This window comes from Tiliqua scincoides, chromosome 3, assembly GCF_035046505.1.
Source record: "Tiliqua scincoides isolate rTilSci1 chromosome 3, rTilSci1.hap2, whole genome shotgun sequence".
NCBI classification, from domain to species: Eukaryota; Metazoa; Chordata; class Lepidosauria; order Squamata; family Scincidae; genus Tiliqua; species Tiliqua scincoides.
In genome coordinates, this window is record NC_089823.1 from 80,371,462 (window position 1) to 80,391,362 (window position 19,901).

At 44.7% G+C, this 19,901-nt stretch overlaps 2 protein-coding genes across 2 annotated transcripts in view; both read right to left on the reverse strand.

Moving 5' to 3' along the window:
* Positions 1–2,369: 2,369 nt before the first annotated feature.
* TCEANC (transcription elongation factor A N-terminal and central domain containing) lies at positions 2,370–7,626 on the reverse strand. The gene is made up of 2 exons (XM_066621806.1): positions 7,475–7,626; positions 2,370–4,306 (listed from the first exon to the last, which is right to left on the reverse strand). Exon 2 carries the CDS (start codon positions 4,296–4,298, stop codon positions 3,258–3,260), a length of 1,041 nt encoding a protein of 346 aa, XP_066477903.1. The 5' UTR covers positions 4,299–4,306; positions 7,475–7,626; the 3' UTR covers positions 2,370–3,257.
* A 10,040-nt stretch (positions 7,627–17,666) lies between these two features.
* Positions 17,667–19,901, reverse strand: part of EGFL6 (EGF like domain multiple 6) — a 47,425-nt gene continuing 45,190 nt past the window's right edge. Inside the window, exon 12 of the mRNA XM_066621316.1 lies at positions 17,667–17,777. Coding sequence (XP_066477413.1) covers positions 17,667–17,777 — 111 coding nt within the window. The remainder of the gene's footprint in view (positions 17,778–19,901) is intronic.

The following is a 19,901-nucleotide window of genomic DNA, read 5'->3' on the forward strand; positions in this document are numbered from 1 at the left end:
TTACAATGTGGATAAACATTTTGGAAAGCTATCTACAAGAACTGTGGAATTTGTCAGCTGAAATAACAGAAAAATTCTGCTCCTACCTTGTGAATGATTCTCACTGAAAGAGTGAGAATTATTGTATATAGCAAACAGACTAAAAAAGAATACCCACAACTTTCATGTGTGGGATTTCTTCTATCCTATCCCATTCCCAAATAATCTCCTCCAAAGCCTGGAGGAATGGCTGCAAAGCTTTGACTAAGTGGTCATATGGCCCTATATACATGTACATACAACTGAACACAGTAATTGTACAATAAAACGAATGGTCCAATCCTATTTGGATACAGCGTTGATGGCATACTGATGCCAGTGCAATGACTGGTATGTCCTAAGCCTATCCAGGCAATGCCATCCACCACTCTCATATGCCATACTCCCATACTGGTCCATACAGCCCTTTCCACTAATGCCAACAGCATCCATAGAAACTCTGATTCAGCCTGTTACCTTTGGATTGTGGTCCTGACAGATGTCACATATCTTCTGCCTCCTACAGGAGCTACTGTGGCATCAGCAGCAAAATGGCTAAAGCAAAGAACTGCTAGGAACCCACTCATACAAACACATACATCTAAAGGATCCAAGCGATCCCTTTGTGAACCAAGCAAGGTAGAAAGACAGCTCCCTTGGAAGAGGGAAGCCATGTGAAACAAACATGCCAGTCTCTGTGTCAAGGACTTGAGTCCCTGTGGGACATTCACCAGCAACACCAACAGTGTCCATAGAAACTCTTAACAGTCCAGTACCCAGCGTCCAGTTACATCCAAGCGTCATTAATGAGAAGTTCACAAGAGCCAATCACCACAGCTACCCTGCCCAACACTGGTGGCCAGAGAGGCACTCCTAGGGTGAACAGATCAGGGAATGTGGGCAGGTGCAGGGTCTATGAGTGGCTAATGGGCGGGGGACTCACCCCTGCCAACCACTGGGCGTAACCAGCACAGCAACAAGCACTTCGGTAACCATGGGCAGGTGTACCAAACACACCCACACACACACACCCACACACACAATCTACACCAGGATGCCACACATCCCCTACAGGAGCTATTGTGGCATCAGTAAAGAAAAGGGAACACAGAGATCTGCTAGGAATCTCTGCACAAAGAGTTCAAGTCCCCTTATTCCCTCCAAAGAACACTAACATCCAAGGAATACCTTTGTGAGTAGAACCAGCATAGATAGCTTTCTTGGGAGAGGGCAGCTATGTGAAACAAGCATACAACTCTATGGTGAGGGTTCAAGTTCCTGTGGGGACATTCACCAGCTGGATGGAACCCTTTAATTAGGGACTAGGGTGAATAACAAGGGGAGTCTCAACAGCACTCAGGCAAAATGGTAGTTCACTGCACAGATATGCAGGCTGGGAGCCAGGCAAAATGGGGTTGAGACCAGCCAAGGGCTTCCTAACCAGGAAACCACTCACTTTTTGCATGATTGACCCAACACCCATGGCAAGGATGCAAGTCTGGAACTCATACCAGCTATGAGACAAGATCTTTCTTGATCTGGTCACACATTCTGGCCTCCATCCTCCCACACTCAGAGCAGATGGAATAGCTCGGCTCAGCTTGTCAGCTGCTTCAAGGTCACATGGTGCCGGTGGCCTCGAACTGGCGACCTTCGGATGTTATCTTCAGGCAAATGGAGGCTCAACCCTCTAGACCAGACCTCCTGCCCATGGACATACCATACATGGACATATGCTGGTATATCTCAAGAATAGGATTGGGCTGAAACTGAACTAATTATAGTTAGCTACATTGAATTCAACAGATCTAAGCACTCTTAATTGGAAGAGTGTAGCCTAAAATAAAATCTGTATTATTTCCTCAAATCATAACTAATGGAGCCTAAGGACACTCTGTGTGTACTTGTGCAAGGCATTTTTTTCAACCTCATTTTCCTATCTGTAAATTAGGGATGCAAAGATTGTGAAAGTTAAAGAAAGTCAAAGGCCATTTGCATACTGAAACTACTTTTACAAAAAGACTGCATTCTTCGGGATGGAGCAAGAATGATCTACAGCAGATGAATCAATTCCCAGATATTGCTAAGGACAAACTAATGCCCTGCAAGAGCATGGAAGGGTGTGAGCTGCAGAGTAGGATCAGGATGAGGACACTTGATCCCTGTCATAGCAGAGCATAAGATGTCTTTTGCAGAATCATTGTCCTGAACTTGAAGGGCATTCATACATGTTTCGTGACACACCTTACTGGAGAATATTAAAGCAGCACACATTCATTTTATTGAGATCGAGCACCAGATGTGAAAAAAAAACTTCACTCAGCATTAGATCACACATTTTTTTATGCATACTATCTAAGATTTGATATTTGGATACATGGTCTCATATGACAGCAATGGAAGAACTTTTGCTCTGTACCTTGGTGAAATGCTGCCACTCAGTATTGAGCTAGATGGACCTATGAGTGTGACAGTATAAGGCAACTGAGCTTTGTGTTTTCAGCTCGCAAACTTGCTTCCTGTTAGCCTTTGCAGACAGCACAGAAACAGCCAGGCACAGGAGACAGCAACAGGAGAGCTATAACCAGAGACCAGATAAGTCATTTGTGCAATGGGTCGGGAGGGGATTTGTGAACTGCTTCTTGTAGGGTTTGCTGCTATCTCAGGTGGCAGCAGAAATCTACACCCTTCCCTGCAGATACAGGGGATTAACATAAGTTAAAGTAACATTACAACTGCTAAGGTAGTAATAATAATTAAAGCTATTACCCCCCTTCTATTGAAAGACATAAAACTAACAGAAAGAAGGGCATGATCTCCATATTGCAGCAGGGGAGCTGAGAGGAAATGGCTTATCTAAGGCCTCCCAGGGAGTTCATGGCAAACACAAGATTCAAAATGGAAAAATCCCAGTTCACAGTTCAGTCTGTTGGTTTATGAGAGCTGAAAGTAACTAATATATTTGAAAATCAGTCTTGACAAATTTTTAGAGAAATATTTTATGACTTTAAATAAAAGATGTTACATTGACAGGACAATAACAATATTCACAATGGGAAACGGCTATACAGTACTTTGATTTCTAGATAATATTCTTTCACATGATTTGTTTTACAACACAATCATCTGCAGTTTTCTTGAATCACAAGCATGTTAAATATTTTCATATTCAGATATTTGTACTGGAGTATTTCCATATAGTGTTTATGTATCTTCTCTCACTCATTCAATGATCTCTATCACAAACAAATCCATCTGCTGTGATACCACTGCTCTCCGCATTTGTTACAAATGACATAAGTCAACATCTGTTCATCTGGGTTCGTATTTCTCACCCAACCAGGAAGGAAGAGAGCGCCCCTGGCAATAACGGTAACAGTGCAATCAAATTTCTCACAGTGTCTACATTTTATTTTGTTTGTTTGTGTACCGTTTATACTTTGAGGAAGTTGATGTTCCAGAACAGATGATTCTGTGTATGAAGCCCTGAGCTGCTTTAGTTCATCATGTGCCATTTCCATTGCAGACATCGCAGCAAATGTGTTTGGACTTAGAGCCCCTGTGCAGAGATTCTGTTTTAAGTGAGCGGTTTTAGGATTCTTCAAGTTAGACACTTTGCTTCGGATGCAATTTTTGTATTTTCTATCATTTTTAGCATAAAGGACAAAAACATTCTGTTCAATTTCTTCAGCTATGCGTTTCATTCTACTTTCTTCATTACTTGTTGATGAATCAATCAAAGCTTCATAAAGAAGTTCTGTGCATTTGCACCTCACAGCTGTCATGTGATCCTGCGATAGACTAGTGTGTCCCAGAAGTTCTGCCTGAGTTGCATCAGATTTGTGCACATTACTTCCAGGATGTTTTGGATGGCTTTCTGACAGTGTGCACCTGCTGGAACTGGCAGTGTCTAACATTTCATGTTGACTGAGTTTTTCCAAAGAGTTTACACCTTCCAGAACAATCTGAGGATTATCACAACCCTCTTTTGCATGATCAGGTAATACCGGTTTAGCTTGTATTGACTGATGGTCATGATCCCGGTAAAGTGTTCTCCACTTTGACAGTAAATGTTTTGCCCTATTTTTCAGTATCACAAAAGGGCAATTTTTGAGGATTCTGTACACAACTTTGACAATATCAGTCTCCTGGAGATAGTCTACAGTCATATCAACAGCTTCAAGATAGGCAAAATGACATTCAATATCTTGGTAATTCTTTTCAGAGAGTAATTTTTCTAGACAGTCAGCTCTAGCCATAATAAGTTTTTTGTTAGACATTTCAAATCCTGGAATGAAAGCAGAATAATTTTTTTTTCCTGTTACAGCTTTTGTATTGAGAGTAGTTTTTATATACAACAAGAGATCTGGTTTAGATAATTCATCAGATTAAACACAGGTTTTTCCCAAAGTATTTTCAACCTATTCTAGACCAATCTCTAAAAGGAGATTGGACAGATTACTGGAGGAAAACTCCATCACAGGTTACATGCCATGACCGGTACATATAGTAGATTAGCTGGTCGCTCATCATGAGGGCCAGATAGGAATTTTTTTTTTTGTCATCCAAATTGGCCATAGATGGCCAGACTGGCAAATGAGGGATGGTATTCAGTAGGATTTGTGCATTGAAAATTGGTTGCTTGTGTTTAATAAAGTGGCCCATGTTAAACCCAAGCCACAGTCTAGTGTCTTCACTGGGGGGTGTGAGGGTAAATAGAATGCCAGATGCAAGCGAGTGGCAGTGATATGCAAGTATCTTGTGGCCTTGTGTGCTCCCTGAGGCATCTGGTGGACCACTGTTAAATACAGGAAGCTGGACTAGATGGGCCCTGGGACTGATCCAGCAGGGCTCTTCTTTTGTTCTTATTCTAACCCAACTGGTTAGGCTGAAGTTGTTCAGAAAATATGCAAGGTGGAAAATAAGGGGTGGTTGTTTCCAGTAAGATAGGATTAGAGCCTAAGGGTGCAATCCTAATGGTTGGTTAGGCCAGTGCAAGTCCCTTATTCTGGTCCAGGAGGGTTGCAAATGTGCCGTAAAGCACATTTGTGCCTCCTCGGGAGTCGGCTGGGCCAGTGCAGGGATGTGCGCTGGCCCATGGAGGCTGCATCCAGCCTCCATGCCGACTTGGGGAAGGAGGGTTGCGTCAGCCAAGCTGGGGTCTGGGAAGAGTGGGAAGGAGGTGGGAGGGAGGCATTCCAGGGTGGGGGTGCGGACAGCGGATGGCGTTCCAGGGGATGGGTGGGCAGGGAGTGAGAGGCAGAGCTGGGACCCTGCTGTTATGCCTGATCCCAAACCTGTTCCCCAAGCAGCACGGAGCGGCTTGAAGTTGCTCCGTTCTCCTCAGACCTGTGCCACTACTGAGGTGGCACAAATCCAAAGAGATCCATTGGGGCCATGGTGGTTTACCCGGGGATAAGGGGAAGAGTTTCCTCTTACCTCTGGCTGAGCCAATTCTGGCCCCAATCTTGCGCTGGATACAGCACAGGCCTCCTTGCCTGTCTGTTCCAGTGCAAGATAGGATTGCGCTGTATGTCTTTCTGAACACAATGTGCTTACTTCTGCATAAAAAAACACTGTTTTCAAAACATCTCTAGCAATAACCGTGCAATATTTTTGCAATATTTATATTTGTGTTAGTACTTAAGGCTATAATTCTATATGCTACAGAACACACCCACTGAATTTACTGAAGCTAAACATGTATAGGATTAAGCTACACTGTGCATTTGTATGCATTTATAACTATGGGTGCAATCTTATCCTGCGCTGGAACAGGCAAGCCAAGAGGCTTGCGCTGTATCCAGTGCAGGATAGGGGCCCAAAGTGGCTCAGCCAGAGGTAAGGTGAAACTTTTCGCCTTACCCCTGAGTAAGGCACCCTGGCTCCTATGGGTCTTCTTAACTCGCACCACCTCCTGAGGTGGTGCAAGTCTGAGGAGAGCAGAATGGCTTAAAGCCGCTCCAAACTCCCTGGGAACAGGGGTTGGGATCTGGCATAACTGCTGGGTCCCAGTCCCGCCTTCCAATCTCCACCTGCCTGCCCATGGGCCACTCACCATCCTCCCTCCTCCCACCCCAGAATGCCCCCCTCCTGTGTCCTCCCCGCCTCCTTCTCACCCACACCAGAATCTTGCATTGGCCAAGCTCAGCCGACACAAGACTTGGTGCCTCCATCAGTGTGGAGGTTTATGCCAGCCTTCACAGGCCTGCGCACCTATGCTCACCGGTCTAGCCAACGCACGAGGAGGCACAAACATGCCTTACAGCATGTTTGTGACCCTCCTGGATCAGCGCAAGGGACTTTTGCTGGCCCAACATGCAGTTTGGATTGCTCTGCTCATCCTGTCTTTTAAGCATAACCAAGATACTGTAGTAACTACTTCAGGACGAAATGACCTTCTTCACAACTTGAAATCCTTCACACACACAAAGGTGAGGGAGGCCTTCCATATCAAAGGGTGTAACTCCTGCACAAACTTAAATCTAGTTAGGAAATCTACACCTGCCCTTTTTTTGCAGGGAGTAGGAGTTAAAGACAGGCCTTTTCAACACTCATATGGAAGGCAAAAATCTACCAGATATAGTTTCCACCCTCCTCACCTACATCTGACAATGGAAGAAGTTGCAAGCATTGAAATGCTGTCCCTCAAGTATCCATTGTAACAGAATCCTGCCAGGTACATGTGCTAGAAGCTGGAAGGAGGACAGGTCAGCCTTATGCCTTGGACTGGTACTTATGGCTCTGAGGCCAAGAAAGTAACTACAGGGCTGCTTCCATCATTAGAAGAGAAGGGGACAGCTGCTGGGTGTTAAGCGCAAGACAGCAGAGCAGTGGGGGTGTGTGGTTAGAATCTAAGGCCAGACCCCCAAGTTCCATATGGCTAGGCAGCTGAACATAGGAAGTTGGCCAGCCAACATCTCAAGCCCACCTCCGCACAAGGGCAGAATGGGTAGACCACGGATGCGTGGCCCCCTCAAACTGTTGTGCCAGCGGGGAAGGACGCCCTTTGGGATGGGGAGTGAAGTCGGGTGCCAGCCAGGGAACACCCACCAGTGGGCGTGGCTGGTGAGATCATGCCTGATCCAGTCCAGGTCTACCTGCCTAGAAGAACTGCAATGGGAGCCCAGGTTTACCTGGCAGGCAGACCTGGTGTTCAGGTCCAGGTGGGAGTCCAGGTCTACCCACTCAGCAAACTTCAGCCACTTAAAGCAGGAGCCCAGGTCTACCCACCTGAAAGAGGCTGCAGGCAGTTGGATGGGAGCCCAGGTCTACCCACCCAGCAAACGGCCCCGGAGACCATAAGCTCAGCCAGGAGCCCAGGTCTACCCCGCAGGGAGCTCAGGCCTCCAAGTCCGGCGGGCGCCCAGGTCTACCCACCTGGCTGACCTGGGCTCTGGAGTTCAGGTAGTGCTCGTGCCCCTCCCAGCACAAGCCGTGCTCTCCGCTCCCTCACCTCGCCCCTGGTTCCTCAGGCGTCCTCCGTTCCAGTCCCGCCCCTCCGTGAGGCAGGAGGGAGCTCACCAGGGAAGGTTCCCGTGCAGGCCTTGGAGAAGCTTTGCGCACTCACGAGAGGACGGGGCTGCCAATGGTGCCAGCCAGGCGTTCGTCCCCGTGGCTTCGGCGCAGGGCGATGACGGCGCTTCCTGGAGCGGAAGGGGCCGTCTGCCCAAAAGGCCGACTCTGGCTTGCTGCTGCCCGTGGTTCTTTGCACCCCACAGGGCTCGTCAGACTTTCCCTAGTGCGTGTCTACTCAGAAGTAAGCCCCATTAGAGTCAGCGGGGCTTACTCAAAGGAAAGTGTGGCTGGGATGGCAACCTCAGAACCCAGTCCTAGGCATGTCTACTCGGAAGTAAGCCCCATTAGAGTCAGCGGGGCTTACTCCCAGGAAAGTGTGGCTGGGATGGCAGCCTCAGAACCCAGTCGTAGGCATGTCTACTCGGAAGTAAGCCCCATTAGAGTCAGCGGGGCTTACTCCCAGGAAGGTGTGGCTGGGATGGCAGCCTCAGAACCCAGTCCTAGGTATGTCTACTCGAAAGTAAGCCCCATTAGAGTCAGCGGGGCTTACTCCCAGGAAAGTGTGGCTGGGATGGCAGCCTCAGAACCCAGTCCTAGGTATGTCTACTCGGAAGTAAGCCCCATTAGAGTCAGCGGGGCTTACTCCCAGGAAGGTGTGGCTGGGATGGCAGCCTCAGAACCCAGTCCTAGGCATGTCTACTCGGAAGTAAGCCCCATTAGAGTTCAGTGGGGCTTACTCCCAGGAAAGTGTGGCTAGGATAGCAGCCTCAGTTCAACTGAACCCAAGGCTACACAGAGGCTTCTTTTGCCAGGCCCATTATAGTGCTATACTGGCTGCTGCAAAGGTGACCTACTAAGGGGTGTACTAAGCCTAAGAGCCTACTAAGAGTGCCTCTACCTTTAACCATTGTATGAAAGAGGAAATTGTGGCAGCTGCCACCTGCTTTATAAACCCTTCCATGTTGAGTTGCACCTGCCACAATTTCCTCTTCTAGACAAGGTTTCTGGCCAGCCCACACACGTACTTATTTGATTCCTGTTGTGTATGTGCAATATTGGGCAGAAATAGGTCTGTCCCTTTTGTATCTAGTAGCCCCATAGGCTGCCTTTTAAAAAATCTTATTTGTTATAGTTTTGCATCTTCATTTTTTTTTTTTACCAAAAACATACAGCAATGTTTTAGTTTCTAGTGGAAGAGCTTCAAATATATTTTTGATGACTTGATCCCTTATTTCAGAGAAGCATATATATCACTTAGAAACAGGGTTTTTAATTTTGTTTAATACCACCCACCCTTGGATTTGAAGCTGCTCAGTAATCTGTCATTGAGGTCATTTTCATTCAGGGTGAGCAGATGTCATAACTGTGAAAGAGGACAAGGCATCCCAAAATGTAAGACATCCAAGAAAAATGTAGGACATAAGATATAAGCTAAAAACACTCATAAATTGATTTAGTGTGGTTAAACACTATATTACTTATTATTAAATTTAAAACTATTACATATCATTTATTAATTACAAGAAGGCTCTGCACTGCCTGCTCACAGGGAGAAGTGGACATTTAAGTTCTTTTTCAGGACACAAGAATAAAAAAGGATGTGTCCTGGAAAAAGACAACATCTGGTTACCCTGTTTGCGCCAAATAGCCAGGGTCAGCACTATCGCCCCACTGAAGCTTAACATTATCAAAAGGATGACACTCTTTGTACCAGGAAGCAAAACTGAAATCAGTTTACATATCCTGTTCTGTAGGCTGCATAACTGAGCACCTGCTGCCCTCTGCTGATGTAGTGTGTGCTGAGTCAGGAGAGTTTGCCTGCAATTGTATACTGTACTGTATGCATTTACCTGGAGGTAAACCCCATTTAAATCAATATACGAGTATCTTAGAAATAGGATTGCTACTTTTTGAGAAACAGTACTTAGGATTGACAATTTGAGCTGGAATTTTGGTTGAAATAGATGGAATTCTATCCTTCCATGTGCGCATTGAAGATGTTGAAGTCTTATTTTTGCCGTAATTCATGTATCCCTATGTGTCATTGCATTGTTCTGCTTAAGGGACCACACCATCAGAAATCTTTTTTCACCTAATTAGCTCACAAGTAGCAATGTACTAGAAAGGAGTTGGAATTCAGTAGTATTTTTCTTACAGTTAGCTCCATATGCTGTAGAGTTCATCTGGGCATTCAGATCTGACTAAAATCCATACGTCTGAGATTTGGGCATTACAGTACTCATGGGAGTTAATCAGAGTAGATGATTTTGTTTTTTTACCTGCAATTTCTATTTCTATTACCAGTGGGAATATATGCAGCATTGCCCTTACTTGCCCATGGGAGAAATACTTTAGATCAGCATTTCTCAAACTAAGTGGGTCGTGAGCCAATTTCAGGTGGGTTGCATAGCACCTAACTCAGCTGCCATTGAAAATACAGAGCTGAAAATACAGGGTACGGAGCTACTGGGCAGGAGGGAGAAAGAAAGCAGGGCCAGCCTTAGGACTGGCCGAGCCCAATGTGGGCTGCTCACGCAGCCCCCCCCCCACTCACCAGGCGGCCATGGCAACTGCAGCCGTGGTGAGCCAGATGCTTGTGTTGCTATGTGTAAAGCATGGTACCTAGAAATAGTTGGCAATGACATAACGTCACCGCCAACTACTTCTGGAAGGCCCATTTCAGGCCAAACAGTCCCAGGGGAGGACAAGCAAGCCTACACTCCACTCGCTGGACTGTCCTCCCAGGCTGCCAGATGCTGACTGCAGCAGGGGAAGATCCACCTGCTGTTCCAGTGTGGGGCCCCTCAGAGAACAGGGCCCAATGTCACAACATAGGCCACATTGCTCTAAGGCCAGCCTGGGAGAGAGGCTTAATTGCTTTGCCCTGAGTAGGTGGGAAGGTGAAACACTGGAAAAGGGGGAGGGCTGTGTGGTTGGAGAAAGATTCAAATCTGTGTTCTGCTTGGACTTCTAAGCTGAAATGTTTGAATTCTGAGCTATGAAAAATAACATGGATTCAAGCCTAAATCGATGATGCCATGACACCACTTTCAGGTTAATGACATTACTTCCAGTGGGCCCCAACAGATTGTCATTCTAAAAAGTGGGTCCTGGTGCTAAAATGTTTGAGAACACTGTTTTAGATGCAGGATTAACACAACATTACATAGATGAATCACAAGAGGGCAGCATTGTGAAACAGCTAACCAAATTTGAATTGATTCATTTCTGTACAATTGCTGTTTGGCTTCTGCAATTCTGTAGTTTGGCAAAATAAAAAGGAGACCTGATCCCAATAAAATGATACAATATTTTAGTGATCTATAATAATACTTAAAGAGAATTACATGGATAGCATTGCATATGATGCTCTTACTGAATTGTGTGTGCTGTCCCCGCTTATAGTTGGGAGGGCTGGAATGGAAATGGGTATTCCTTATGGGCTGAATTTGATGGAGGGAGGCCAGAATACAAAAGCAGAAATACGGATCAAAGGGGCCAATTGTGGAGCAGGAAGACTGGGAGAAGAAACGAAGGGGGGAAGGATGATCAGGAACTTTGAAGGGCTTCGAAAGTCGGGAGGAGAGGAGATAAAATACTCAACCGATGAGATGTTGAGCATCATACGAGGAAATGTACGCTGAGAAAAAGATAGAAGAGCAAACCATGACTGACTTTTTGATTAAAATGCCTAGGGATGCCTATGACTCACCCAGTAAGGAAGAGGCTGAGGAGATGACTAAACCCGTAACAAAAGATGAAGTGCTGGAGGTGATAAGATAGGGAAGAGACGGCGCTGCTCCGGGTCCCGATGGACTGAATTACACCTTTTATAAGTTGTTTCAGAAAGAGCTGGCCGAACCCCTAGCCGTGGCTTTTAATAGAGCCTTACGGGAGGAGGACAAATTTAGAGACAGTTTTTATGGAGGAATCTTAACCTTCATTTATAAAGAGGGGGACCCTACTCTGCCTAAGAACTGGAAGCCCAATACTCTGACAAACATCGTCTATAGGATTTTAGCAAAGATTTTGAATAACAGACTTTCCAAAATAGCCCCTAAGTTGATTATGAGGACCCAGACTAGTGCTGTCCCAGGGAGGAAGATGACCGATTCCTTAGTTCTGATTAGAGAGATCTTTCAGGTGGTGGAGCAGGGAGAGTGGAAAGGGATACTTCTACAAATGGACCAATCTAAGGCCTTTGACAGAATAAACAGAAAGTATCTCTGGCAAACGCTGATGGCTAAGGGTGTCCCAGAGGTTTTCATAAACTATATAAAAACTCTGTATGAGCAGGCATCGGTTATGCCGCAGGTAAACGGATGGAAGGGAAAAATCATACCCATAGAATAAGGATGTCCATTGAGCCCGCTCCTCTATGTTTTGGCGTTAGATCCATTGCTGGCCATACTCCAGGCAGAGCCCAGAATAAAGGGAATCACCATGGGTGGGGAAGGGAATAGTGCAGAGGCTGGGAATGCCATAAAAACGGTAGCCCACGCAGATGATGTGTACGTTATGGTTAGAGAAGTGGGTGAGATGGAGACATTGAAGGGAATAATAGATGAATACAGCAGGGCCTCGGGAGTGGTGATAAGTGAAGATAAAACCAAATGTTATTCTCTTGGGTCGAGGGGGAAAAACATAGAGGTGAGGGCCATGGGAGCTGTTTTTGAAATGGAGGAAAGGAAACAAGAGGTTCAAAAGGTGGAATCTGCAAAAATTTTAGGTATTTTTGGACTGAAACGAAGGGTGGGAAGAGAACTGGAAACTGGGCTGGAACTGGAAAGGTGGAGGAAAAACTGAAGAGTTGGAAAAAATGGAACTTGAACCTGTACTAGAGGGTGCGTTACGTCAACGTGTATTGCGTTCCAATGGTGTCCAATTTGGCAGCGATCTATCCCCCGCCGAAACAGGTGGTGGGCAAGGTTACCCATTAGGTTTTTATTTTCTTGTGGGGCACTGCCTTCTTCCCTCTTGCCTGAGTGATGACATATAAGAAAGTGAAAGGAGGAGGACTAGGGGTTTGGGCCCTGGGACCTTTGTTCTTGGTGACCTTTGTCTCCTATAACTTTGGCAACTGGGCAAAATGGAGGCAGAGGCCGCAGGAAGGGGGAGCCTTTACATCTGTATGGGCCCAATTCAGAGACACTTGGGAAAAGACGACCTGGGGACAGAAATGGTGGGTGAAAGAAGAGACGGGATAAGTACTCACTCAGGCAATAAAATGATCTTTACCAGAGTACATGAGGGAGGCAGTGACTCTGATGAAGGAGATGGGGCTCTTGGCCAAGCCGTATAAAACCAGCGGGCTGGAAGGGAAACAACTCAAGCGTTACGTGTATGAAATGACAGTACAGGAGTTTATCATGAGGCCTCACCAAGAGAAACAGCAAAGTAAGATGCACCGTTCCATGTACTTCTTGCAGGAGGATGTGGCGCACAGCGCCTTTAGCGAGAACAGAATCCCCTTTAGTTTATGGGAATTAAGGTGGAGGGCTTTCCATCAGGTCCTGAGGGTGGGAGCGGCAAACCCATGGTTGCAAGAAGATCAGAAGAGGTGCAAGAGGCCGACCTGTTCAGGTTCGGGACCCTCTAGATTGGTAGGCGCCCCGTTGCTGATAGAAAAGGTAGCCCATTTCGTCCAAGAGTGTACGCCGGCAAAGGAGTTGTGGAGGGGTGTAGCGAGGGCCTTTAAGAGGCCCGAACTGGCCCAACAGGCCTGGGAGACTATCATCTCTGGGAAGGAGGCAGCAGGAGGTAAGAGGGGGCCCAAGAGGACGAGTAATGCGGGACAACGGAGGGGAGGAGACAATAGGTGGGAGGTGCCGTGGTCTACGGTAAGATTGATAAATCTGTATGTCCTTTTTGCGCTGGGCATCCAAAGGGGCAAAGAAATAAAGAAAAAGTCCACCAACACGCAGGGATGGGTCCACTTTGTGGTCTCCAGAGTATATGGCATTGCGGCTTACGAAAGGGTGAGAACCGGTAGAGACAGGTGGAAAAAATGGTGGGAGTGGTTAGATGGGGTGAATCCACCTATAACGTGATGTATCTGTGTTCTAGTTAAACAGCTGATGTAATGTGGCGTAGTTGAAAATGTAAAATGTGATTTCTTTCCTTTGTATTATTTATTGTAGTATGAAACTTTTCAAATAAAAATCTATATTTCCTTAAAAAAAATTTTTCCCCCTTCATGGATGTGTGCACGGGACCTTTCTAACCCATCATTAGATTCCAGCCCTGTAATGCTGTACTAATCCACTTGAAAATGAAATGTCATTAGCTCACGATGTCCTCCTTCAGCAAATATCTCAATATTTTTTTTGCTGACTTGCATAATGTCTGTGCCAAAAGGGTGAAATATATTCCCCCAGAACTGTTTCTTTTTCAAATAGTCCCAAAAGATGGAAACCAGTTAATCTCAAACAAACAGATGGATTGAACATACTGGACTGCAAAACTGTTCATGAGCATAAATGAAAGTCAGTTGTATCCATGTGGAAATGAAGAGGTAGAAACAACCAAAGTACAAAATTGAGTGTGGAATTTTTGGGGTAGCCAGGGCAAGGGATGTTGCATCTAAATCAAAATATTCTTGGAGCATGTACTCTGTAGTTTCCATCGGCCAATATTTGTGGGCCTTAATCCCTCCATGGAAGAGAACACAGAAAAAGAGGATCCAATTTCTTGGCAGAATTATCTGTTTCCCAAATCAAGCAGACCCTAGCCAGATGAAACATCTGTCTCAAGAATCAGGATGAAAATAAATCTCTACAAAAAGAGTACAGTGATTTCTTGACATCAGCTCAGGCTCTCTTGTGAGCAATAAGCCCTTTCTGCTTGCAATATTATGGCAAGCATGCTGTTCTTAACCACTGGCACACACTTTCTGCACACGTTTCAGTGTTGCTTCTTCACCTTTTCCTAAAGTGGTTAACAAGCATACTGAACATAAAATTAATATGCTTATATACTCATACAATATGCAAAGGTATAAAAAGTATAAATCTTTGAAAGGGATTGAAAGATAGAAACAATGCCACCTCTCAGGAACAGGATTTGAGCTCCTTTCACCTCATGTTGCAGTACATCAGTACCCTGACCTATGTCATTAGAACTTACGGCACATGTCAGGGAAGGCAGCAAGAAGGCAAGCTGACAGAGGAGGAATAGTTCCTAGTGGTTAGGGTACCACACCCATTCCGTATCCCTGCTTTCCTTTTTCCACATGAACCCATGACAATACTTTCTATAGTTTCTAGAACCTATTGGTGCTTCATTTATGCCGAGTATTGTGGATTATAGTCATTGCTTGAATTACTTTAGGACTGTTTTGTCTAAAGCCTTATGTTTCCCTGGTATAGATGATGGCACAAAGATGTAAGTTCCACCAGGTCAGTAAGGTAAGGTTTCATTCATTTAGAAAAATTACATTTAGAAAATACCCTGCCTCATCCATTGTACCAGAGGATGCATTTTCTATAGACACATCTGGGTTTACTAGAGAGGAAAGACAGACAGCCTCACGATTCAGCATATTTATTTTAGAATAACATTGTGAGCAGTAGAAACTCAAGTAGAAACTCAAGTTTTAGGCAGAAAAAAGGTTCAAACTAAATATTATTATAGGCTTCTGGGAGTTGCATCACCTTTGAGGAGGCACTAGGCACATCTGTGTTGTGCCCAGTGGTGTTGCTAGGGGAGTGCGGGGCGCACCGGGTGACGCGCACTGGGGAAGTGAAGTGCTAAAATCGCGGTGGTTAGGAGTAACCCTATCATGTTATATACCGTCAGATGTGGAATTGCCAGCGGAATGCAATGCAAAAAACCAGAGTGAAATATCTCCTTTATATCAAGTTATGGCCAAAAAACTGGAGAACAAAAAATGCATGGAGCCCTACGGAAAGTGAAACCAAACCGTATCATGCGTTTACTCGCGAATAGGTGAACTTGCCTTAGTCCACCAGGCTGAGAGAAATCCAACAACACCAGAATGGTCCTGATCCAATGTATGTAGCTCCCCAAAAACATCCGAGAAGGAGGTCCCCTCCTCCAAGCTGGGAAATGTATTGAGCCCTATGGAAAGCGAAACTAAGCCACATGGTCGTGTTTACTCTTGAGTAAGCAAATGTGCCTTTGCTCCTGGGCAGGTCAGGCAAAGGAAAATGTGAGGCCACCAGAATGGTCCTGATTTGATGCAACTGGAACTCAAAAAATGCTCCAGAAGGCAGCCTTCCCCCCCCCAATAAAAAAAATGAAACAGAGGCTTGACAGGGTAAGGTGAATCTTTTTCTGTTTTAGGCTGCAATCTTATCCACTTTCCTGGGAGTAAGCTCCATTGACTATAATGGAACTTACTTCTGAGTAGACAGGCATAGGCTTAGGCTCTCAGACTTGTAAAGCCAGGTGGGTCCTGATAGTGATATGCTTGAAATATAAAAACTTAAATTGAACTGGGTACTGGGTAGGGGTGAAAATCTTACTGATTCTTTTGGGGGGGGGGGTGTTATTGCAGGCAGGCTACATAGAAAATTCAGTTGGTGGAACAGGGTTGGCTTCCCCTTATTTAATTATTTGTTTTACTTTAATTATTTATAACTATTTATTTTAATTTGCTTTGTGATGGGTTCTGTCATTCTAAAAAGATTGTCATTCTAAAAAGTGGGTCCCAGTGCTAAAAGTTTGAGAACTGCTCCAATAAGATGTTAGTAAGTTTACACCCTGGAGGGAGGTGACACCACTAATGACCAAAATCACTAAAATCACAGTTTGTAAAAATAATACCATCATGTTATATTTCAATTAACGTGTAATTTAATGCAGAATGCAATGAAACAAACTGCATTGAAATATCTTTTTTCTATCAAAGTGTAGAGCCAAAAAACCAGTGGGGGCAGGATGATGGTAGATCACCATGCCCAACACCTGGAGTGTTGCCCCGCCCACTGCAAGGGGGTGACGTGTTGGCCTCCCACACCGGGTGACACGCACTCTAGTGATGCCACTGGTTGTGCCAACACTGTGCTGTAGTGTTCTGGTCACCTCTCATTAGCACTTTATGTATTTATATGTCAAGACTGGCATCAGAGGTTGGCAGGGTCAGGCATGTGCCCACAGCCCTGCACATGCCCCTGCTGATGCTTCCTCTTCCTTATGCCACTTGCTCACTCTCCTTTCTCTTTGAACAAGAGGGGAAAATTGAACAATGTTCATGAGGAAGAAGAGCAGCAGCCCCCATTTGCTCAACTTCTCATGTGCCTGGTCTCATGTGACTGGTGGTGAAGGGGAGTAGCAGGTGGGAACCATGGCAGCAAGGAGAAAGGAGGTTCACATTGGGGAGAGGGGCCCATTGAGGGTGTCTGGTCTGAAGTCCCTCCAAACCCTGGAACTGACTCTCAAAGCCAGTCCACCAATGAGGTGTGGTGAGAGCCGTCTCAGAAAATGGATTGGTGGAAGCAGTGGGAGTGCCCTCCAGCCCCCTCAACATTCCATTACCAGACCATTTCTGCCCTTCTTCACCACGATGCCCCCTTCACTTTGTTGCACAACTGCTGCTTACCCTCCCTGCCTTTCAACAGGATAAAGGGTGGAGAATGGAGCAGTGTGGGAGGGGGTAGTATCCTACTTGACAGCACCACCTCAGGCACTGGAAGGACTTGCACTGGGGTCTGCCAACGCTGATCACAGCAATCATGCTGGTGTACCTGTGGTGCTGTGCCAATGTGTTATCTCTAAATATTCTCAGAAATCTTTCTTTTATCTTTCTTCAGTCTTGTGGAGAGATGTGGGAAATACACATCAGGAATTTACTTTAAAAAGGAATTTTATACAAAATAAAGCACATTTCTTACAGAAAAGCTACACAAATATTTTCACATTATATAGATCCTGACCATGAATGATATAATACAGTACAGCTACACATAAAACAATGTTTAGTATATTTTATATACTATGACCTAAAGACAGACATTTTGGACATGTCAGTTTTTCTGTCTGTAACAAGTTTCAAGATCTGCATTTCCAGGTCTGTATTTTATCTAGGTCATGGTGTTACAAAATTCTGAATTAGTACAGCAAAGTTTTCTATAGAAAACTATAGAATTATAGTGATCATAATAACAGGATCAGATATCAAATGTCAAGTGGTCTTCAGGGCACAGGCCAGAAAACAGCATAACAGTGTCCACCCCAATTTCTCCAGTTTTGCCTTTCCCACGTTCTGCCTCAAAAGTGATCTGTCAGAATGGAAAAACAAACAGTATTAGTGAAGAGGTGCCAACTAGGAACAGGTCCTGTATGCTCCCTCCAAAAGGTTTGATTGTTAACACAGTCTCAAAAAATACAGCCGAATCGCATCTTAGGGGTACTTTACTCATGCAAACTCAATTACACACACTTGGCAAACAAACAGAGGAAAACAACAGTTTGTGTGGTTCTTCCAGCCATTCCACTTACTTAATACATGTCCGGCAGTGACCCTGAGATCAGAGAATGAAGCTGCTGTTCTTTCCGCTTTCAGTTTCTGCCGGCTTCTTGTAATTTTTAAACAGACAGTACATTTTTTTTTAATTTAAGGGCTTCTCATGGCAATTTTGAGTATGTATGGCTTTAGCTTTATGTGCTGACTCTCTGGAATGACTCTTACTCTTGCATAAAATGTGGGCTGACTGTATGCACTTCAGTTCACTAAATACTTTGCCATCTCAAGAACAGTCTACTGATTCAGACCACAGGGGTCAATCTATTTCAGTGTCCTCCCACTAACTAGGAAAGACTCTCTATGATTTCTGATGGGACTTTCCATCTCAGTCTAGAGATGACTTAAACTTACTGAATGCAAAGCAGGTGCTCCATCACTGAGCTAGTTTTCCAGCCCCATCATATGATCATCCTCCAATTTAAGAAGCAGGGTTTCATAATGGGAGCTCTTGTTATAATATAGTAGCATCCAGCCTTCTGGCCTTTTTATGGGCTCTGATCTTAAGAACCCAAGCACCAGATCTATTACAATTTGAGTACTTAAAATTTTTCTGTATTTTCAGTGACATCCTATCTTTGAAGCCTTGAAACTACTGCGCTCCAGAGGAGGGAGGAGCCAACAGTGAATGAACAGACATGTCTCCAGGGGCTCCTGTGAGACAGTTTGTTTTCCTCAAAAAACTGCAGATCTGAATAGGATCTGAATGATCTTGTCAGGAGAGACAAGATTTGCTACGGTGCAAGATACCTGGGAGATTGAAAGCCCAACTGGGGGGGGGGGCTTTCTTCTCAGGAGAAATCTAACCGTTACAGGCAGCAATGGGGGAGGTGCAGTGATCTGCAATTAAGCTGCTGGCTCGCTGCTGAGATACCATATGAAAGAGAAAAGCGTGAAGCATTAAGTTCAAGCTGGAAATTTAGATAAGTAAGTATTAATATTGTCCCCGGTTCTGATTGACTGATTTGGCTAAAAGCCCTGGATATATTGGAGGCGTTAATGAGAGACTTTTTAAGGATTTTGGAAGTGCTCTTTCTATTTATAGTGGAATAAATCGGTGGTGGACTATAAATACAATTACAATTTGGTTGTGGATTAAAATTCAGAATTATCTTTGGACATAATTCTTATTACATCTGGGAAAGTTTTGTCTTCTTTGTATCAGAATATTAGAAACTGTAAAATTGTTTTTTTTTTATCCTACTTCTCTCTTCACTAACCTCAATGGAATGTGAGATACAAGAGGAATTTATGGAATGTGCGGTTAGCAGAACCATATTGAAATGGTGGAAGTAAGGAGAATAATATGCTGTGGTCATCTAGTGGATTAGAGAGTAATTGCAAGATGGAATCAGTTTCAGAAATTTGGACACAAAAAGTGTTGACAAACATGGAGAGATTGCTTGCAATCGGACGACAGCGGCTGAGTTGGTATTTGCAGATTCAAGTTGGTTTGGAGACTCTCTCCCAACAGATAGGTGTGTGCAAGGAGCAACTGGGAGATGTGAAGAAACAAGCAGAAGTTGAACAAGGGTGTAACAAAGTGGAAAGAGTGATGGTGAGGGACGGAACCACCATCAGAAGAACGGACATGGCAAGAAATTTACAGGATGAAGAGCAGGTGCTGATGGAGATCAAGATAGATAAGATGGACAGAGTAACATGGATGCACAAAATACAAACTTTGTTGGAACAAAAAGGAGAAAATACATCCCAGTTAACTGGAAGAATGAACACATTTTATACAAGAAAGTGCGGGTCTATTAGACTCTGTTATAGAAATAAACTATTAAAGATATTACAGGAGAAAAAATAGAAAGTAAGAAAGAAAAAGAAACCTGAGGGTTAACCTGAGGGTTAAAGAAAACTAGAGGATTTACTT